Genomic DNA, 22,458 nt, shown 5'->3' with positions numbered 1-22,458 from the left:
GTTGGTTCCAAACAGGGGCCAGGAAAGAACTACTGCAGCCCGACTCTGTAACCTTGAGCAGAAGCCCAGTGCTGAGTCTGCAGCTGGTCTCTCAGCCGGAGGCAGCCGCTTGGCCAGCCTGGGGGCGCCAGCTTCCTTGTGACAGAAGGGGTTTCAAGGAAAGAAGAGCGTGCCTGCTAAGTGCCCAAATGAACAGCAGCAAGGTCAAGAAGCAGCTCCCATTCCTGGATGGGTTTTTTAAACCCGCTTTTATTAATTAATGGTAAGTAATACAAATATTCCAAAAATATAAACAGACACTTAATGGCGTCCTACATTTCAAGTTTTTGAATACAACAAATTTATCAAACCATGAATCTGTAAGCAAGGTAGTCAGAGTCCCATAGCCCAGTCACAGTGGGAAGCAGATGCCCAAATGGCACCTTGAGGGGGAAAGTGGCATGACATGGAATGTGTCACACTTGGGGGTACTATAAGCGAAGCTCATGGGGCCCAAAGAAGGTCTGCTCCAGGGGCGAGCCCTACAGCAGGGCATGGGACAGTGGGGTTCAGACCTCTGCCTTCCTTCCCCTGCTTGAATGCAAATATTTATTGGCATTTTAAAAAAGATAAAACAAACTCCATTTACAAAAAGTGACTGAGGAATAATAGTGGTAACCGATCGAAGACCTGAAGGGGAAAATGGCCTTCCCTTCCACAGACACTTGGCCGGGCTGGGAATGGGATGGAGGACAGCCTTCTGCAGGGGCGGCCCTACTGAAGGTGGCCTCAGGAACAGGGCAGGGGGAGCAGATTTAAATGGGATCCATTTCCCAGGGAATGACTGCCTTTACACACTTCCCATGCTTTTAGCACAGAGATGCTTCTGGGCCACTTTTTATAGAGGTGAATTTATGCACTTACAAAATGGTCAAAACCTTTGGGAGGCAGGAGGGAACTAAACAGAAGATCCCGGGTTAAGTGAAGGCAAATGTACTCAACCTCTCTACAGTAAAGGACCCATGGGCCTACAGAGCGTCCCCTCTACAATGTGCAGAGGGCAACTCTTACCTTGACCATTTCCAGACTGGTCCTGTGTTCAAAGCTCCCCCTATGAGAGGGACACGAACATCAGGCTTTTGATTTAGAAGCCCAATCAGAGAGACACATGGTGTCCCTGAAGAGGCACCTTAAAGAACTGAACCTGGCAGTTGGGCAGATTCCTGGCATGGCTTGGACCGGGGCTGACCAGGCACAGTGGTCGACTGCCTCCTGAAGACAGCCTCAAACACAAGGGTTGATGGGAAGCCCCAGAACACATCCGGGGCTGAACGGGCTCCCTCCTGACCTTGCCCTCCTCCAAAATGGAGTCTGGCCTGATTCCTCTAAAGAGCAAATTTTGCAACCGTCACTGCCCCTAACCCACGATGGAACTGGAAACCAGATAGCGAATGACTTCAGGTTGGCTCTGGTCCACATGGACGGACCCTGTTCAGGCTTATTTGGCTGAGTTGCTTCTCTGCAGATGGCAGGAGAAGGGGGATTGTGGGAATACAGTATTTCTGTTGAGGAATGGCAGGTGGGCAGGGCAGGGTTCTGATGGGAACCAGGCCTGTAGGGCAGGGGTCTCACGCAGAAGCAGTAGGGACACCCCCCACTAAGCTATCCTGGGCTCTGGTCACGAGTCCCACTCAGAGCATCTGAATAAGCCTGATAGGAAAAGGGGTGACACAGGCTCTCCTTCACCTGGAGAAACATGGAGGCCCAGAGGAGGGAAGAATGGGTCCTAGGAACTGGATCAGCATAGAGCCTCTTATTGCTTATTTAGTCAGAAAAGCTTGGCTGGGCCTGAATGGCAGATTTGGCCCAGGCACTAACACTTAGGCTGGGGCTTGGGAGAGAGACCCCACGGTATCAGGACAGAGGCCTAGCCAGGGCCTTAGAATCAGAAGCTCCCATTTTCCCTCAGGAGGTACCCCTGCTGGCTAGCACCGGAGCCTTCTTCCCCTACCTGTAGATCCCCAGGGGAACTGGGGGAGGATACTGGCAGAAAGGACCCCATGAGCTTTGGGGACTCTGTTCCACTTCTGTGACACCAACGGGAAAGACCAGGCCTAACAAGCTTAGGGAAAGGAGAGTGGTGGTAGCACAAGGCCAGAAAAGGACGCTTGTCAGCCCAGCGCCACTGAGAACACCAAGCTGCTGCTCTACCGCCCGGTTTGCTCAAAACTGCTCAGGCCTGCAGGCTGGACCCCGGTGGACACCGAAAAGGGGACAGGAGGAGTCCTGAGTGGGGGGTGTCCTCACACCTGGAGCAACTCACAAACGCTCAGTGACACATGCCTCCAGGGAACACAGAGCTGGGGAGGGGAGAGGAACTTCCTTCTGCCCTACAGGGAGAAGGGAGGTGAGGCCATGATTAAGGCAGTAATGCTGAGGTGGGGCTCCCTTTTTGCGGGGAGCCCCTTGTGCTCCCAATGCCAGCAGCATTTCCCCTTCTGTTTTCAATCTTCAGGAAACTTCCATTTTGTGGCTTTTTTTTTTTTTAAAAGCATTCACTATTGAGAAGCTCTGAAAGCGAGGGAGGCAAAGCACAGGTGTGAAAGGGCTCACTCACACCTGTTTCCAGAGGCAAGAGGCATGTACATCATGTTGGCAAATGAAACGGTGAGAACACCCATTCCCCTCAGCCCAGGAAAAGCGGAAGTGCCTCTGTAGCCCTGGAGGAAAAGCAGCAACAGCCAGAAGGGAGGAAGACAGGAGTAGACGGAGAGAGGCACAGGCTGGGCCCCGGGGGTGGGGAAGACGCGAGGGAAAGAGCCGGTACTACCCAAGAACTAGGAGGTCCTGGGCCAGGAGCGCCCTTCCTGGACTTTGGAACAAACACCCCCGCCCCGGCACCAGCAGAGAAGCCCTGAAGTGCAGACTTTGAGGGACACAGTCCCATTCTCGGCTGACCTACAAGCCAAGGCGACACACACATTCCTGTTTTGGGGGTTTTCCTCCTCCCTGCACCCCCAAAGCCTCCCACACTCATCACAGGCCCAGGGCTGCAGCTTGGTCAGAAACAAAACAGGCCCAACACTCCACTTTTAGAAAGAGAAGTTTAAAACAGAGTCGAAAGAACGGAAATCAGTTATCTATCCCCTTCCCGGGCAGGGAAAAGACCTCCTTCCCCATAGGTTCAAGACTATGGCTAGGTGGTGAGGAAGGCAGGCCCGGAGCCTGAGCCTTGGGGAGACCCAGAGAGGGCCCGTGCCAGGCACTTGGCTGGAGGCAAGAGCAGCCCTTGGACCACAGGACGTGATGGCCACGGGGGCTACTGGTTCTGGAAACAAGCTTTCATCTTTCCAGAAACATGGTCTTTCTGTGTGCAGACAGCTGGCTGGAGAAAGGTTTCAGAACAGGTGTGTCGGGGGCTCCTGAAGGCAGCCTAGGACTCTCCCTTTCTCCTTGACATGAGCCTTACAACACTGAGAAAAGGTGTTGGGTTTGGCAGCAAAGCCTTCAATAGTCTTCATCTCTGTCGAGCTCGGTGGCTCCCAGGGTGACCGGAGAGGAGACAGACTAACCTGGGGAGTCTTCATCTTTCAGTTTCTCCCTCAACCTGAAAGGCTTATATCCTGGGGCCATGGTTCAAGGGGAGTCTCTCTCTCTCTCTCTCTCTCTCTCTCTCTCACACACACACACACACACTCACACACTCACATTTGGGAACCCAACTCAGGGAGCAGGCAGCTCTAGGCGCCGTTGGTCTGGGATGTGCTCGCTTGGCATCTATCCTGTCCTAAAGCCCTTTCCAACCACTTCTACTCCCAGGCCCCACTGGGTGAGATGCTCCGGCTTCCGCTCTGTCAGGCTGATCATAAAGGCACAGTGTAGGCAAGTCCCCTACTGGGAGGGCCATTGCTCGGAAGCAGGGAAGGCTAAGGGGCCCGCAGTTGCCCGAGGCTGGTGTAGACATCCTCTGCTCCGCTCAACTCCTCAAAGATTGGGATCAGGTTCAGCAGCTCAGTGTCTGCCATGTCATCAAACCAAGACTGCACGGGCACCTAGGGCAGGAAGAGACAGCGTTAAGTCTCCTGACTGCCAGTCCCTCCCTTGCACCAAAGCCCTAGGAGGCTGCCTGGGTACACCTGGCTGCCACACTCCTCTGGGGAAGCCCAGGCTTGCGCTGCCCTCCCCTTCTCCCCCTGCCCAGGGGCCAGAGCTCCCCCAGGCCCTGCAGCGTGGCTGTGTCTGGACCACTCACTGCGTTCTCTGGGTGGAAGATGTAAGAAGCAGGCGAGTTGTCCAGAATGAGGGTTTTCCTCAGGTCCCTTCCCAGGCGGCTGAGGTCCTTGACATAGCAGCCTTGGTGGAACACGCAGGACTCCCGGAACAGGCGGGCCCGGAACACCCCACACCTGTCCAGGAGGTCTGTCACTGGGTCGGCATACTAGGAGGAGAGAAGGTGCTTTCATTTGGTTGCAGTCCTGGGCCCCCCAGCCTGGGGCCTCCCGGGGCCCAGCGATGAGCTGCCAGACCAGCCCTGCGGCCGCCATGGCCACTCCTGACTCCTGACTTCCCTTTGGCCCTCAGGTACCTTGGCCAGGCTGGCAGTGAAGAGAACACATTCGAAGAGCTCCCCCATTCGCCTCAGGAACTCGTCCACGTAAGGCCTCTTGAGCACATACACCTGAGGAAAAGCGGAGAGGCTTGCTGGAGGCAGCCCAGTGAGGGGAAGCACTGCACGTCCATCCCATCCCCATGTCCACGTCCAGAGACCGACAGGCAGGTTCGCACCGCTCCCTGTCCGGCCCTATGCCCCGAGCTCCGGGGCCACCTGGCTGGAAACTTCCGCCCTACACGCTAGGGCGCTGAACCGCCTCCTCACCAGGCTTCCGCCGGCGTGGTGGCCCAACCTCGACCCAGCTCAGGAGGAAACGCACGTGCCTACATCCCAGAGGCCATCTCTGTTTCAGGCGGCGAACCATCAGCTGCCTCCAGAAACAAGTAATCAAGAATAGGCCTCACAGACGGAACAGCCTATCCTGGATTACTTGAATCCAGCCACAGCCTCTGTGGAAGCTTCCTGTCCTTGGCTCTGGGGGGACAGTCTGTCAGGTCACCATCGTGCGAGGTTGCACACACTGCTGAAACCTCACGCCCTCACATGGCTTCTTTGAAATGCAGCAGGAAGAAGGGACTGCTTTGCCGAGATGACTGGGTCAGAAGCCCTGCGCGTCTCGCTCAAGCCCGCATCGGGCTTGCTCCAGCCGGCCACCCGCACATCATGCCCACCTCTCGTGATCTTGCGCATTTTGGCCTGAGGTTCATTGGCCATGTCACTGCACTGCATTCTATGGCTCCCATCTCCAAAACCCTCCCCTCTCCTCTAGCCTCGATGCTGCTCCAAGCTCTGGTCATCCACGTCACTCCCTGCTCAGCAGGCATGTGCCCACCAGGATTCTCCCTCCTTGGAGGTGGGCTGCAATGGCCAGTGACACACCACACCCCTGGTGGCTCCGTGGCAGGAACCCTCTGTCACAAGTAGGCTCCCCTGCATTTGCCATTTCTTCAACCTTAGAAAAGACCCGGTCTCTTTCTGGCTGTTTCTTAAGCTTGACATCCCCCTGCCACTTTGTTGAAAACCTGCTTCAGCAGGTAGCCGCCCACCAATTTTCATCTCCGCTTGTTTTTCAGGATTCATGCTTCTCCTTGTTAATCAGGAGTTCACAGCGCACATCTACTCATTTGAAAACATGCCTTTGTCTTTTCTCTACGGGATTTGTACATCTCCCCATGCTCAAGCGGTCAGTAAAGGGCGGCTGGGCAGAGGCTGACCAGTCCAAGGGCAGAGCCTGGTTCTGAGCCAGGGCTGGTGGTGCTGGGCCAGGCGCAGCGCCTTGGTTGGGAGGGGGTGGTGTTAGGAACGGAAGCTTCTAAGGGACAGAGGACAGTGGTGACTCCCTGGGGAAGCCTCAAGCCCCTCCTTTCCTACAGGTAATTCTTCTATTTGACCAGGCCCTATAGACAGGTATCCAGGTTAGTCGGGCATTGTTGCTGATGCTCCCTGACCCTCAGGCCAGCTGGAAGGCCTTCTGGGCAAGCACTTGGAGTAAATGCTTTTTCGCTATCAGCCCCCCACGATCCCAGACTGAACAGGGCCAGAGCCTAAGCTTACTTGGATTGAAGTGTTCTTCGACAGCATTCATTGGGGGAGAATCCAGTGGAGGGGCCCACGGGGAGGGGAAGTGGAGAAAGAAATGCATCAGCTAGAAGTAGGTGGGCATGGAGATGGCAGAAAACAGCTAGTATTGGCTTCCTTGCCTGAACCAGGCAGAGATGCCAACTCTTTAGGATTAGAGGAATGGCACCACTTAACAGCCCTGGCAACGATGGCCAGGAGGTGGTATTCAGTAGATGACAGTTATTACTATTACCAAATAGTATTTTAATCTTAAACTGCTTGGCCGCAAAGCATAAAAAGATGACAACTAGAGGGGAATGAGAGGCTGATTTTTTTTTCAGATCAGAAAGCCTTGAGTGTGAGGGGTTCCCATAAGGAAAGGAGGCTGAAGTTGCAGGAAACGGACCAACTGACAAAGCATACCAGAGGGGCAGAGGACTGCCGAGGTCTCTAGGCTAGCTGTGGCCAGGTAGGCAACTCACCTGGTGAGTGGTCCCCTCAATCTCTACAGGCACTATGAAGTCGGCATTGTTGATTGGCTGGAAGGCAGAAAAGTCAATGAGGTCAGCATGGCAGGAAGGAGACAAGCAGCCTCCATCACACCCGGTCCCCTGGGAGGGGTGAGGAGAAACAGGTCTCAGAGACTCGAGGAATCTCCTCCCACCACCCCATGAAGAGGCACACACAATAACCCCTCCAGGTTTTCCTTATTACCACTCCCCACCCCCCAATTCTACTCAAGGTGACAGAGTTTCAGGACCTTTCTGAGTTAATGAACGTCCTAACAAAATGGAGGAAAGCAGGGTCCACGGCTGATTCAAACCCTCTTATATAGGCCTGCCCTGAACAGAGCCGTGTGGCTCTCTGGGCTATATGACAAGGGGCGGATGAAGCCTGCTGGCAGTGACTGGAGGGAGCAGGATTTCCTATTCAACATTCTTCCGTGCGACCCCCGAATATGCGTGATGCCAGTGTGGCCAAAATGGCAGAGCCCGCCCCCCAACCCCCTGCCCCGTCAACTTTATACTGCTTCCAAGCACCTTCAGTTAGACATGCAAGACAGCCCGAGATGGCTGTAGGGAGCACTCCAGATATGGAGCTACCTTAAAGGAGCTATGCACAAGGGTTTCATCCAAGTCGATGACCACGCAGATCCTTCCTTGATCTTCCTTTGTCACCTCTGGGAGCAGGCAGGTCCCTGGGATCTGAAACCAGAGCCAGACTACTGAGGTCTACCACCAGGAAAGCCCAAGTGTTCTCCTCAGCAGAACTCCGGAAGAACCAGCTCTTCGAGGACACAGAAGACTCCCAATTTGGACCCAGAAGAGGTGCCATTTCAAGGCCAAGAAGTAGAGAAAAAGATGGAGTTGGCCCCTCGGCTCCAGCCTCCCACTGGACTATCCCCCCCACCCAAATCTAATGCCTTTGCAGAGTGGGCCCTCAGCAAATATCTGGGACAAATGGCTTCCCAGGGTGGGACCAGCCAGGTGCTGAGCAGTGAGGGCATCACCCTATGTGGTCATAGGGTCTGGGGCATGTACACTGTCAGAGTCACGTACCTGATAAAACTGGTACTGGAGACAATGGAGCAGATCGGACTGTGGGAGGAAAAGGAAGCCGTCAGTGCCAACCAGCTGAGGCCTTCCTACCTAAAGCCCACTGCTTCTGCCTCGGGCCTGGTGCGTAAGTTTCTCCCCAAGTCCCCAGCCCCCTGGAAGGTCCTGACATAACAAAAGTAACTTTTGTTTCCTTTCCTTTCTGTCTATATACTCTGAGAGAGAGAACAGCATGTGTACAAGTAGTGAATTCACGACCCTGAGGTCTCAAGAGTCGTATGCTCTACCACTAAGTCAGCCATGTGCCCCAAAAGTGACTTTTCTTAAGAGCTGCACAGGAAAGGGGAAAGGCCCGCGCTGCCTTTCAGCATTAGGTCTGATGAGGGATGGAGAAGGGCAGTGTCTCAGTTGGATCAACTGAGGAACAGGGAACTCCAGTGGTTGGTGCAGGGACATGGAACCCCTCCCTGCGGTGGTCCGGCGTTCTGCGGAGTCCTGGAACCCAGGCTTGTGTCTTCTGTACTCCCTTCTGGGGGTGATAAACCGTGCGGGGAGGGCGCTGAGCCCCTCGGATACACCAAGTGTGCCAACATGAACCCACACTGTGGGTCCTGAGACGTGACGGGAGGTGGAGCACAGAAAGCCCAGAAAGGCTTCCCTGGCCTTTTGCTAATAATAGAAATGTTATGATTGTAAAAAGTATACCTTGAAGAAAAACTAAAATCGTACATTTAGGAAAAACTCGTGTTGGCATTTTAGTGTATTTCCTTCAAGTCTATTTTAGCAGCTCTTCCCCCCCATAATATGTAATTTCACATTCTGCTCTTTGACTTAATGTTGCAACTCAATACTTTTCCGTGTTACTGTGAACTTTGTAAAAATCAATTGCTAAGTAACACTGTCATGTTGCACTTTATTTAAGTGCATTTCTGCCTACTGGATAAATGCACTGATGCACGTCTTCAGCCTGGTTTTGAGAGAGGAACCAGATAGCTAGGCCTTGGGTGTTTCGGAAAGAAGTAACCAATGGCATTGGGGGCAGACGGGTTTTTAGTCAGGGCTGTGCCCACCCTTGACATGCCAGACATACCTTCTGCTCATTGGCAGGCTCAAAGACACCCATCCATTTCCCAATATCCCTCCCTCCCAGGACAGGTGAGACTGTGGGAGTGTGGGAGAATTTCAATTTCTTGGTTCCCGGGGAAGTCACGTAACTTGGAAGACAGCTTTGCATAGTAAACAACAACAACATCAAACAAAGATATCACAGTCAGAGAGACAGGGCTCACACTCTGACACTACTGTTTATTAACCACTAACTCTCCGGGGGCTACACAGACCCTCTGGAACTCCATTTCCAGGTGTGTAAGTGGGAACAGCCTGTGACCCTCTCTGCGGGGCTGCTATCTGCACCACATGAGACAGTATATGTGAAGCGTCTTGTACAGTTCCTGGAACATGGGAGGGTCTGGACCACAGGGGCCCTCAGAAACCACATGGAGAGCCACATGGCCCGCATCACAAATGGGAGCCAGTAGAAAGAAGACGGGCCACTATAGGAAGACCAGAGGAGGGGCCTCTGAGCCACAGGTCTTTGAGACTTCAGGGAAGACTCCCTTGCCCACATGCCATGGTACTGGAGCCCCACTAGCAGTCCCCTCCTTGCTGGCATCCTGCCACCCTGATCTAGCTACCTTAGCAATGGTGTTGGCTTCCTCCTTGTATGCGGAGAGCTCAGTGGAGGAGCTGGATTGGCCAACATTCTGGGTGCAAAAACAGCAGAAAAGGGCCTTGAAGATGTTCCGTCCACGAGGTTTCTTAGGAGAGGACTTGGAGACCAGGCCTAGAGCAGAGGGAATGATGGGGCATTAGCTAGTGGGTGACTCTGTCCACAGGCGGCCCCGTGCCCATATCCCCTTCCAGTCTGTAAGCCCCGCCGCGGCACATGCCACATGCTGGGCAGATAGCCCCATTTGGTCACCACTGAAACACACACGTTCATTCCGACAGTCCTCTAGAGCAGAGGCCGCAGGAATCCCCAGTCTCCGGTTTGGGAAATGAGCTGCAGACAATTCGGTCTTACTCCCTGATCAGGGACAGGCACCAAGCAGGTATCACATCCAGGGGTCCTGCACTCTGAAGGTGGCACACCGAAGGAACCCTCAGAAGTAAGATTCACCAAGTCAAAAATCCTCCTCGACCAACCCCAGTTTGGAGAACGAGCTATTCTACAAGAGGAAGAAACCTAGGCCTCTACAAGTCAGTGGAGCTGCGGGTCCGTTCCGGATCAGCGTCCCTAGAAGCTGGGTCAGTGGCAGCAGGATGCAGGACAGCTGCGGCCCCAGGGAAGGACCGAGCTCCTCCGCTCCCCAGGTGCTGGTGCTCTCCCGGCAAAGGTGCGAGGCCTGATCGGGAAGCACAGGCACTCGGACCCTGGGAAACACCTGGTGACAGCTTCTGGGCTGCCTGGCTTGCTTCTAGACCTCAGCGGCTCAGTATTGCCTTCACAACTCAGGCTTTGGAAATACAAAGCCATGTTAATAGGACACTCGGCAAGGCAGCCCCAGAAAAGCCAAGTTGATATAAAAGGCAATGGACATCACAGGATCAACCAGAGATGGACTTCAGAGTATCTTTTACAGGAGCTCTTCGGCAACTGTTGAGGAAGTGTAGGAAGACACGGTAGGCACTCTGGCCAGGAGGTGGCGCCACACAACGGCTGCCAGAATGGTGCCCGGCCACAGGTCTCTGCCTGGGCGGGAGGGGCTGAGGAGTAAACCCAGCTCACTCCACCACCCAGCATGGGGCAAACTACAGTGCAGGAAACAAAATGAATCTGGAAACACCTGTCTTTGTGGGGGTTAAAAAGGCAAACAGAATGCGGCCCCAAGGACTACTTTCCTCCAGCTGTTCCCTTAATGAAGGGAAGGGGGAGGCAGTGAGGTGGGGCCCACCCAGAAGCAAGGTAGGGCTTGGTCCTCAGAGTACAGAGGCCCTTGGAGAGAGGAAGCAGACAGCCACTTAATACCCAGCTGCCGGCCGCCTGGACCTCTGGAGAGAAGGAGAGAAAAGCAAACTCTATCCCCCATGACCCAGGGGGAGGAAATGGCCACTGACCAGCAGTCAGTCAAGCAGCCGCCAGCATGACCCCAGGACAGCCCACTCTGCTCTGGCTCACCAGCAGCAGAGGGCTTCCTGCAGGTGCAGGCCGGTGTCTCTGCCCTTCAGAGCTCACTCTCCCTCCCCCGGTGGGGCCAGGCCCCCAGACACTGGTATGACCATTCAACGCCTTTAGTTAATGTGATCGGGCCTCCCTGGCAATTCACCTACACACCCGGGTATTACTCTTGAGCTCTTGGCTCCAGAGGAAAAACCAAGATTTCCAGGGACTGGGGATTTTGTGATAAAGAGAAGTTGCACTGGGGCCCCCTCACCTTGCCGCTCCCCTGGGAAGGCCCCTGTATCAAGGAGACAAACCTCAGAGCAGAGCCCAGTGCTGAAGAGCAGGATGCGCGGCTCCTTGGACCTTCTACTCTTCATAACCTATGCAAAATCAGAGTGAAAGGGCAGCTTCTCCACCTGCCTGTACGGCCCACATTCAATTCTGAGCCTGGGGATTCCAGCAGACGCTGACACAGGGTTCCAAGACCAAAGCTGAACCATCACTTTTCCTTTGGTTTATGGTTTCTTCACGCAGAACCACAATCAGAGGCTTAACCCGGGCACGAAACCTTTCTTCAAAGGCCACACAGCCCGAGCCTTGCCTGAAGAGAGGCCGTCAGGAATGCACTCAGCATCTTAGTGACAGACGATGTGAAGGCTGAGTAATCCTAAGAGGCAGGGCGGGTGAAAGGGGCAGCTGGCTGGGGCCACAGAGAGGCCTGGCCGGTGCCCACTGCGGGAGGCCCAACAGGCAGAGGCATTGGGGCCTTAGACACAGAGCTTGGTAGGATGGGGGGCAGGGGCTCCTCAGCTTCATCTGGACTCAGCAGGGGCTGACGGTCTTCTCAAAAGCACAATGTGGCCAGGCAGCCCCTGGGCCTCAGGGACCACAAATGCCTTGACCTCGGGGGCAGGCGCTTGGAGCAGAGCAGAGCTGTGGCGCCTGGGGAGGGTATCCCAGGTCCACAGCAGCAAGGTCGATACCCCACATTTCCCTCTATTGGGGCCCTACCTCCCCCAGTCCTTCTCCAGGTTGTCAATCCTCCTTATATTCACCAACACTGTCTCTGAGAATCTATCAGGGCCTCTTTAGCCTCCCCTCAACATGGCTGCCTCCTGATGGGGCCTGCGATAGCTTTGGCCGAGTATATTCACCAGCTTCTGGCACTCCGCATAGCAGATACTCAGTCGCTGTGACTGGTTGAGTGAACGACTGTGGGAAGTCCAGGGCCCTGTGTGTCCCTTCTACAGAGCCAGGCCCCATGGAAACCTTCGCTGATTTGCAACAACCCGGAAGATTTTGAAACAGAAAAGCATCCTTTATGTGAGGACAGGAAGGTAGGCACTGGAGGAGCGGAGCACCTGGGCAAGCCTGTTAGTCTTTCTGTGCCTGTCATGTTTGCCGTGAACTGACGAGGCACCAGCCCTGCGTTAGGACACTTGACATCATTGCTTCATTTAATCCCCACTACAAAGCCATTTGCACGAGACTGGAGCAACTACTCGAGGTTATACAGGTAGTATGACCACAGAGCCAGGAACTGCACCTAGACCTGTCTTACCCCGGAGCCAGCTCTTACCCACTACAGGGCCCCCGACGGAGGGTGTACATTCATTCATATGGCAGCAGGGACACTTGTCCTACTCCTCTCAAGGCTAGAATGGTAAAGGATTAGTTTGGGGCCCAGCCCCCTTCTTCGCTGTCGTCTTGGGCAGGCCATGAAAGGGGCAAGGCTCTGGGATTCCACCCCAGGGCTCGCTTTACTCCTGTCCCGGCCCTGCACCTGCTCTGACAGATACCTCTGAGAAATCAAGAGGACAATGGAAGAGGGGGGAGAAGCTGGAGACAGGGGCTCTGGCCCAAGACCTGCTTTGTTCAGTGGGTTTAAGGGAAGGGGGAAACACTCATCTGAGTGGGATCTGAACCCTGTGTCAAAGAGCCCTTCAAAGGGCTCCTTTCAGCCAGTGCTCAGTACTGTGTCCCTGACAGCCAGGTGCACTCCTAAACCCCCTCTCAGGACAGGAACATGGGGGACGAGAGGACTCCCAGGTCCCTGGAGATTTTGTTGCACACGGTTGGTTTCCCAACTGGGAGGGCAGGCTTCCAGTGGGTGCCATGGAGCCCCATACCTAGCTGCTCTCCCTCCTTCATTCCCCCTGCTACCTGCTTTATGGACACCCCGCCTTCCTCTCTGCCCAGCTGCCGACGTGCATCTGCTCACCCTGCTCCAAACATCTGGTTTGGGCCCGAGTGTTGGAGAGGACCAGCACAGCCCCAAGGAGGGGGCCTTTGGCTTAAGAAGAAAGTGAGCAGGTGGTTGAGAACAGGGAAACCAGGCCACTCCTCCAGTTCACTGCTGCAAGGCCTCCTGCCAGGGCAGGGGGCAAAGGGATAGTGGGGTGCAGCAGGCAACTCCTGCTCGGAGGCCAGACCCTGCCGGTTCCCAACTCAGACTGAGGCACAGCCTCTTTGAGCCTTGGTTTCCTCATCTGCTACCTGGGATGACACCGAGGCCCCACTTCCTGAACGAAGGGAGAAACAAACCCTGCTGTTTGCACAGTAAATGCTGTGCTCATCTTCGTGTCTAAGGGGAGATGACCCTCGTGACCACGCTGTGGGCCTCATTGTAGGAGCCCAGCAACAGGGGCCCTCCCGCTCCCAGCATGTGGCTGAAGCTCAAGAGGAGAAAATGTGAGAAAGGTGCCAAAGGAGGCTGATCGCAATCAGGTTTCATAAATCAAAACCACCCCTACCTTCTTCTGAATCCACTACCAAAGAAAGGTGCTGTCCAGCTTGCAAACACCCTGGCTAATATTCTGCGGGTAACAGGAAAGCAGGCTCCACTTGACATAAACAGTGCCTTCTTTCTGTCTGTCTACCAGCGCTGTCCCCAAGAAGCAGCAGAGGAAGGCACTATTTACCTCTGCCTCATAAGTAGCTTGTGCATGTACAGGTCTGCGGTGCGTCTGTATACACACATACACACACACACACACACACACACACACACACACACACACACACAGATGAAGACTGCCTCTGCCAGGACAACACTATTTATAACCTTCTTCTGAAGGTCAGGTTCAGATATCACCGTTGCCAACAACCCAGCTTCGTGTCCCAGCAAAGGAACTCCTCACACATCCGCTGAGGGGTCGGCAGAAGGCAGGCTCTCAGGCAGTCGGATTTTAACAAGCCCATTCACGTAGAAGGATGCTTTCTTAGTTCCCTCAGAACTACTTCCTTCCCCACCATTTCCCATCCCCCCACAAGCCAAGGATTTAGCCTGGCTATCACTATAAAATGGCCTCTCTGAGGGGCCTCCCTCCCTTTAGCTATTGGAGGCAGGAGAGTATTTGGAGCATTTCCGGCCCTTCTTGGCCAGCTGCCTGGGCCCTGCAGCCAAGACATGTCTGATTGGGGCTCCCCAAGGAGAGGAGTCCTCCCAGGTCCACAGCAAGGGGCTTCTGGGCTTGGCTGGGGATAGGCCCTGACGTGCCAGGTGGACGGAAGGGCTCCTTGAACCGGCAGGTGAGTCGGCAGGGGAGCAAGAGGCTGAGAGATGCCTAAACATCCCCCCACAGAACAGACTGGAAACAACGGAGAGGGTATACCAATTTTCACAATGTCCAACTGCTGACACTGTTCCCTGCAGGTGACGATGCAGGCAGGCCTCACGCAGCTCAGCACCAGCTCCCCAAGTGCCAAAGAGCAGCTGTGACCGTGATGGCACGCACTTTTGAAAGTAGTGTTAGCCGGGTGGTTTAGCGCACACCAGCACGTTCTATGCTGGTGCCCTCCCTGCGACCAGCTTCCAGGCTGATTTACTCCTGAGGTTATGCCCCCTGCTCTGAGTGGGAGGGCTCCTTGCATCTTCCCTGCTTTTAAGAAAGGAGAGCTTTTGTCAGTCCCGGGTCCTTAATGCCACGTGTAGGGTGGGGGTGGGGGGGGGTCACAGGTCACTAGCTACTTGCCTCCTTCTCTCTCCCCCCCCCAAAAGCAATCTGGTCACAGACCTCAACACAGGGCCTCAATTTTAGGGACCTCCTTCAAGAAAGACTGTTTTGGGAGCAGGGGATTCCTGGCAACTTCTAAAACATGATCAAGATACTCTATCAAGCAGCCTTTACACAAGTTATGGCCAAAACACCCATCTAGGCAGCTCTAACATACTTTAAAACCACACTGGGGTGGTGCTGGGGTTCCAGAAGCAGCAGCAGCTCCTGAGGGAGCTGTTTCCTCACACAGGTGTCAGCAGCAGGCTCAGCCCCCAGCCCCACACCAGAGGGCTCTCAGCGGACATCAGGAAGTGAGCGATGGCCTACAGTGGCAGGGGAGACAGACAAGAGATACCACCCAGGAGAACCCGAAGGGCTGGGTTCTGCCCCTGCCTCTGCCGGGGGCCTTGCCCCATGCACACCGGCTAGGGCAGAGATGTCATTGTGGGGGCCTGGAAACCACACTCGCCCACCCTGAGCCTCTCTGTCTCCCCGTGGAGGTGCCGAGCAGGCCCCTGCAGGCAGTTGGGAAGCTAAGAGAAAGCTGCCAAGCAGGACAGAGACACTTTCTTGGTGGCTGTTTCAGTCCTGGTCTGGGCTCTCTGGCCGATTCCCAGAATGCTGGATTTGGAGGAAGACCGTGAAGAATCAATCCAGTGCCTCCCCCCATCCCCCCCGCCAGCTCCGGTGGGCCCGCTTTCCGTGACACATGCATGAGTGAGATGCAGAAAGAGCAGGGGAGCCACGGATACAAGGGCCCCTCAACCACCTCTCCTCCAACCAGTGAGAAGCACAGTGGTTACCCAAGGTGCCATGGACTCAGGTTTAAATCCTGGCTCTACCACATATAAGGTGTGTGGCTTTGGGCCTCAGTCTCTCATCTATAAGTGGGAACTACCTACCTACTCCACTGAGCTGTGAGAATTATAGGGAGCTTGGGATGTGGCCTGGCTCTAGGGTCAGCTGCTAGTCATTAAGGGTAAGGCACTTTCATACCCTAACCTCAACCTCAAAATGTTCACACTAAAAGAGGCCGTAGAGATTTCTTCTCATCCCAGAGGTCAAACAGAGGTAGTGGCAGGGCCAAGCCTGGGAACTGGCCTTCTCTGGGACCCCACAAAACCCAATCACAGTCTCTGTGTGTGTGACACACACACACGCACACATGCACACACACACTCACTGAGGTTGGCCAACCAGTTCCTTCCTTCCTCTAGTCGCTGGCCTCTGCAGAAAGACTGAATGGAGTCTCAGGAAAGGACTGCAAGGCAGTCCGTCCGGCTCCGGGGGAAACTCACCTGCTCCTATCACACCCCTCGGCTTCACCCGGGATCAGCCAACCGGTATAGGTGTGTCCAACTGAGAGAGCGCTGAGCTAGAAGTCAAGAAAGTCTGCTCTTGCCCCACTTCAGCTTCTCAAACAGCTCTGTGGTCCTGCCTGAGGCACAGCCTTCTCTGTGGCTCAGTTTCCTCACAGGTCAATGGGAAAAGGTCTATACTACAGGGTCCCTTACAAAGTGGCTTCAGATGATCTGAAGCTTGCATGTTTAGAAAGTGGAATGCGGGGCACCTGGGTGGCTCAATTGGTTGAGCATGCGACTTCAGCTAAGGTCAGGATCCTGCCCACTGTGAGTTCAAGCCCTCCCCCCACCCCCAATGTCACCCCGTCAGGCTCTGTCCTGACAGTTCAGAGCCTGGAGCCTGCTTCAGATTCCGAGTTTCCATCTCTCTCTGCCCCTCCCCCACTCATGCTCTGTCTCTGTCTCTGAAAAATGAATAGACATTAAAAAAAAAAAAGTGGAATGCACAATGCAAGTGGGAGGCAGTGTGGGTCATATAGAGGCTCGACTCTGGAGTCCAGGTCCTGGATGACACTAACTAGCCCTGTATCCTTGGACAAGGTGCTTCAGCTCCCAGCAGAGGTTTTCCTCTCCGTGAAGCAGAGATAATTCCTATCTCCTGTCTCACAAGTCATTGTGCGGATTAAGTAAGGTGCTTGATATAAAAAGCTAGGACTAGCGTCTGGCCCACGGTAAGTGCTCTATAAACCTCATCTGTGATCATGACTCTGTCTGGTCACACTCAGAAAACTTTAGGATTCCCCTTTACGAGCTACCGGTTCTTTAGCAAACAGCAAACCTGGATCCCTCTGGGGGACTCTTGCTACTCAGGGCTAAGCAGGCAGTTGGGGCCATTGCTGTGTTTACCTGGCCCTTCTCCAGGGACACTTGTCAGAACCATAGGGAGCATTTGGAACACACACACGCCCGGCCCACCTGCTCATGCTCTGATTCGGCAGGACCCAGGTGGGGTCTATATTTTTAGTAAGTGTCACAGGAGAGCCTGATGTGTGTCCCTGGCTGGGGGCCAAGGCCTAAAGGTTGCCAGTGGTCCTTGACTAACCCTTCCAGGACTGGGAGATGGTTCAGCCGGCATCCCCTTGGTCCCTTTTCTCACCACGTCTCACTGTTATCTCCGAGGACTTGTACTCCAGGGTCTGGTTTTCTGTCTATGAGTACTTGCTCTATCACAGAGGCCCCCCCCCCCCCCCCCCCCCCCCCCCCCCCCCCCCCCCCCCCCCCCCCCCCCCCCCCCCCCCCCCCCCCCCCCGCTTCCCAGTGAAGGAGGGACCCCAGCCGCGCTCTGCTATGGAAACAGAGGAGCTGGGATCCACCACATTGGGAAGGCACTTCCATGGCCTGGGTTGTGCCATTTGAGCCTTCCCATGAATCTGCTTGCGTCTCGCTGGAAATGGGGCCACGCTCGTTCCCAAACGGAAGAGCCAATTCTACAGGATGCAAAAGCTATTCATTCATCAAGAGATCAAAGTAGGTATAGAGTTAAACTAGAGTATGAGTGAACTCTGAGTTTTAGGAGACAAAAAGGAAGGACTAGGAGCACCTGGAAAGGGACAGGAACTGTCAAGAGATCTACTCTGAGATCAGCTTCCAGGCTAACCCCTAGAAGAGCAGACCAATGAAACCGGTCACACACAGCTCCCGCACAGAGGGAGGCTGGATGCTCCCTGGAGTACCCATTTGGTACTAACACACCTGATGCAGGCACACAGACCTGAAAGGGCTGGGCACTTTGCTGGACAAAGAAACTCTGTTCTGGCTGGTTTCTGGTCCAGACAGGCTTCCTCTCTATGTCAACTTCTCCACTTTGATTTCTACTAGTTCCTTCACAAGAGTTGCACGTTCATAAGCTCATCTATAGTTCCCAGTTGGGAACTATGCCTCCATTTCAGAAGAGGGAGGGAATTATGTCAGGGCCACACCCAATCCCATGACCCCAAGAAAAGTGAGTTAATTCTGTGCTTTGTAAGCAGGCTGGCCTGAGTCAGGATGAAAAGCAATTTAATGCTGCTTTTTGTGCTTTCTCAATGTTGTACCCCCAAACCACAGCAGCAAAGACACAGCTTAAGAGCATCTATTTCTCTTCAAAACCCCAGTTTTTATGTCTCTCCTTGTTACTAGAATTCTCTGAAAGAAATGTGAATCTCACTGTGCCCATTAACTCTCAAAGCAAATGCGGCCAGGACGAGAATGCAGCACAGAGTTGTCCCAAGTGTTCATTATATCCATTTCTGAGAGGCTGGGCAACTGCTCAGAAGGTTTGGGCTTCAGACACTCTGCACAGGAGGGCACGGCTCCCTGGCCTCCTTCCATCCCCAGATGCCCAGACGCCAGGCAGAGCGGCAGATGCCCTAAGGCACATGCTACTTGCATTAGTGCAGATAAAATCCCATCCCAAGTCACACAGGCACAAAGAAGGGGTCTGTGCAGCAAGGCTGTCTGTAAGCCACAGAGGTTGATCCTTCCAGAAGGCCCAAGCCCCTGCATCAGTGTCCCCTCTGACCCCCAGCCACCTGTCTTTAACAATAAAACCCACATGACCCCGTGCTGTTTGCACTGTGTCCTTGGGGGAATGGAGGAGGAACGGAATAGTGGTCTAGCTGTGTAAAGAAGGAGGACATTAACGTTTATCAACCGTCTCCTAGTACTAGACATTACAGAAGTGTAAATATCAATATTCCTATTTCACAGATAAGTCACTCAGAACACGAAAAGGAAGTGTTAAGTCTCACTGTGAATAGGAAAAGCAGGGATGTGCACCCAGGCCTGAAGCAAGGAACTCCGCTCCTGGAACGATTCTTTGAAGGAACAATGAACACTTTGCTGTCCCCCGTCCTCCACCCCTTCGCATTTCACCCAATGCAGCAACCAAACTTCCCAAAACGGGAATAAAAGACACTACTCCTAAATTACCCAAAAGCTAGCAGAGAGAAAGCTGAGGAAGAAGAGGCAGGGACATACATCTGTATACAGATCTGTATACTTTTGCATCTTGTCTGTCTTTCCCTTTCTTTTCTTATAAACACTGCTATTATTTAAGTCTCCACGGAGAGGTTGGGAGCATCAAATCACCTTGGCTACAAACGTGACTTCTATAGTATTCACCATCTTGACAAAGCCCACGGCCATAAAGGATGTGGCCATTCCCACAGAAGACGAAACTGCTTCTCCGCTGCCAGGTTCAGTAAGACCTCTATAGTGGAGGAGGTAGGAGCCAGGCCCCCCACCTTGCCATCTCAGAAGGGCCCCCCACTCTGGCAATTCCAAGGTTCAAGTCCTCCATTGAGAGCTCTGCCCATCAAAAGCAGTGACAGAATGGCCAACTCCCAGCCTCAGGATGTTAAAAATTGACAAACTTTGTTGCAGAGTGAGCAGGCACTCTCCTGCGATACCCGAGAAAGAGCAAACACAGCCTCTGAGTCACCCCACAGGCCCCTATCCCACTCCAAGATGGAGGGAAAACTCCAAGGAGACTTGCGGGGAGCCTCAGAGCCACAGTGAGGCCAAGACGGAGACTGGATGGGGAGAGAACCACCTATAAACCTGCATCCTGGACCCACAAAGGGCAAGCTAAGGAAGAAAGAACCAGTGACATTTATTTTGAGCTTTTCAAGCGAAGGGCCTGCCTACGACTACATGAAAAGAGTTTGAGCTTTTTCATGAGAGGACAGGGCAGAATTTCCCCCTTGTGGGAAGAAAGCAAGAGCTAGAACAACGAGCCACCGTCCTGATTCTGAAGGATGGTCGGCTACCAGAGCCCATGCAGCCTCTCATGGGAGGAGGCAATCGATGGCATCATCATACCCTCCTGAGAGGAAGGGTCATTAGGTCTCAGGGAACACTAAAAGGTCCTGACAGCACCCCCCCCCCCCGCCCCCTGGACCTGTGGGTCACTTTGAGCTCTGGAAGAGGCTGCCTCCACTCCCTCCTCTCACACGGAGAGGTGACTGGGTCAGGTGACTGGGTTGGTCCTGTTTCCTGGGCTTTCCTCTGGTCTAACTCTAAAGCCCCAAGGCGCAACCTCCCAGCAGCGGGGCCTGCACTCTCTTCGGACGGGGCTGTAATAAATGGCCGTTCTCCGGCCAAACCTGTATTAACTTTTCCTTTCTACTTTTGATGTTACACACAACCCTGTCCTTGTTGTATCAGGAAGCCATTTCACCCATCTGGCTGGGAAGCTGATCCAATTTTGGTCCTTTTATCATCAACGCTTTCAGTAACTTTTTTCTACTTCCCTTACTGTAATTGCTTTTGAATCATCAACATACCCAGTCAGCCTTAAAGCTCCAAGAACAGCATGCTAAGAAGGAAAAAAACAGAAACCAAAAAAAAACAAACAAAACCCCCAAAACCTGCGATGGCAAACAACTTCACTAAAAGCCAAGCCGAGAGCAATTTAGTTTTTTCTAGATATTTACTTAATAAACTGCATTATCCCCCTTCCCCCTTTTTCAAAGGGGGCAGGGCACAGAGATGGGATGCTGGCAGAAAAGGGGCAAGGAACTCATAAAGGAAATCATTAAAACATCTGCTCCCCACCCCCACTTAAAAAAAAAACAACAAACGGATGCAGGATTTGTAGGATTTGTAAATAAGGAGAGACTCAGAAAGTTGGCTTGCTGGTTGCTGGGTACTCAGGCAGCCTAGGAAAATAGCAGGTCTTCTCTGGAATACACTCAAATTACATGGAGAAAGACCCATACTTGCTGGCGTGAGAATTCAGATTCCTCCAGGGATAAGTCTGAAGGACAAACCACACACAAAAAGGAAAACAAAAAACGTAATTCCGAGAAAAATTCGACCCACATCAGCAACTGAACACTGTAAAGAAGCCAGCTGTTCCGCTTCCTGCTGTCATGTACTCGGCTCCCCTCACAGGCCCTGGTGGCTGAAACTTCCCGCTCTGATTGTAAGATGCCCCTTCAGCAGTCTTGCTCTGTCTCATTCCTGGTGTGATTCCCTCACCAGGAAGGCCCCCTCTAGAAGCCTCTGCAAGAGGAGGACCAGAGCAGGGAAGCACAGGGTGGTTCTTCCCACATTTCATTCACGCCTGAGCTCTTCACTTATGGCTACCTCCCCGGATGGGATTGGGACCAGGCAGGAGAGAAGTTCTCAACCCAGAAAGCCTCCTCTCTTCCGGCCTCAGCACAGCTGGCCAGTCAGCAGAGGTGAAGTTGCCCCTGGGGTCACACAGACTGGGTGGTGATGCAGCCAGGAGAGCAGGGCACAGGGAGGCAGGTTTTGGGGGGGGGGGGGAGGGTTGGGATCTGAATAGGCAAAGCTCTCCCCCTCCTCAAGGCAAGCTTAATTTAAAGAAGGGCCGGCAACACAGGAAGCACACAGTGCCTCCCCCGCTCCAGGAATTAGGGAAAGGCTGACACTAGCAGCCCCTGTGCCTAGGCAGGTTGGGGGAGTTCCTTGGGACTGTGAACCCCAGGAATAAGTGACCTGCTGACTAATGTTTCCAAGTAGGGGGATGTGGGTGACACCGCGGCACCACCGCTCGCCACCCACCAGGGTCTAGGCCTTGATGTGTTCAGTTGCAGTACTGGCCCTGCATGTCCTATTCTGGGGGGTCGAGGGAAGGGCAGGAACGCCTCAGATTAAATACCAAAAGCGTGCTTTCCTCAGTCTCAGGGCCAGGTGGCCTCAGTTCGGTAAGTTCTCCAGAAAAAAACAAAAACAAAAAACCACAGAAAAACAAACAGCCCCTCAAACCGACGCTAGTCCTTACTCCCCGCAGAAATTCTGTCTGCTATTTTAGACACATTCCTCAAGGCTCGAGGAGGAACGTGGGGGAGGGTAAAAAGAGTTTTGGTGCTTCCAGTGACCAAACTAAGAGAGATGCCACCTTTGGGCCCGACATTTCCCTGCCCTCGAGGGAGGCCGAGGCCTCACCCCGCTCCGGTCTCCAAGACCACCCCGGAGAGGGCCCGCGACCCCCTCGCGTCTGCACCTGACCCTCAGGAAGGCGGGGGCCGCGAGCTGCTGCCCACGGAGAACTCGCACTTTTTCGCTGCGCGATTCAGAAACACGCCGGGTCTGATGCCATCCGGCGAATTATGTAACCAGGGACACCGCTCCGGGGCTAAACAAACGCGGCTCTGTGTGTGCAGCGGCGGCCCTGGGGAAGCGCACCGGGCCAGGGAGGGGCTCTGGCCGGGCCTCGGGGTCGGGCTCGTGGGCTCAGCAAACGCGGCGGGAGGCAGCCCAGCCCGAGCGCCGCGCCGCC

At 54.1% G+C, this 22,458-nt stretch overlaps 1 protein-coding gene across 1 annotated transcript in view; it reads right to left on the bottom strand.

The window, feature by feature from the left end:
- Positions 1 to 216: 216 nt before the first annotated feature.
- The window catches only part of CTDSP2 (CTD small phosphatase 2), a 23,342-nt gene continuing 1,100 nt past the window's right edge, over positions 217 to 22,458 (bottom strand). The window contains exons 2-8 of the mRNA XM_029955831.1: positions 9,402 to 9,550; positions 7,711 to 7,749; positions 7,255 to 7,356; positions 6,634 to 6,690; positions 4,565 to 4,657; positions 4,232 to 4,417; positions 217 to 4,031 (exon numbers count right to left, since the gene is read on the bottom strand). Coding sequence (XP_029811691.1) covers positions 3,906 to 4,031; positions 4,232 to 4,417; positions 4,565 to 4,657; positions 6,634 to 6,690; positions 7,255 to 7,356; positions 7,711 to 7,749; positions 9,402 to 9,550 — 752 coding nt within the window. The 3' untranslated portion in view covers positions 217 to 3,905. The remainder of the gene's footprint in view (positions 4,032 to 4,231; positions 4,418 to 4,564; positions 4,658 to 6,633; positions 6,691 to 7,254; positions 7,357 to 7,710; positions 7,750 to 9,401; positions 9,551 to 22,458) is intronic.

This window comes from Suricata suricatta, chromosome 10, assembly GCF_006229205.1.
Source record: "Suricata suricatta isolate VVHF042 chromosome 10, meerkat_22Aug2017_6uvM2_HiC, whole genome shotgun sequence".
NCBI classification, from domain to species: Eukaryota; Metazoa; Chordata; class Mammalia; order Carnivora; family Herpestidae; genus Suricata; species Suricata suricatta.
Note: the sequence above shows the minus strand (reverse complement) of the source record. Positions and strands in the feature narration are given on the sequence as shown.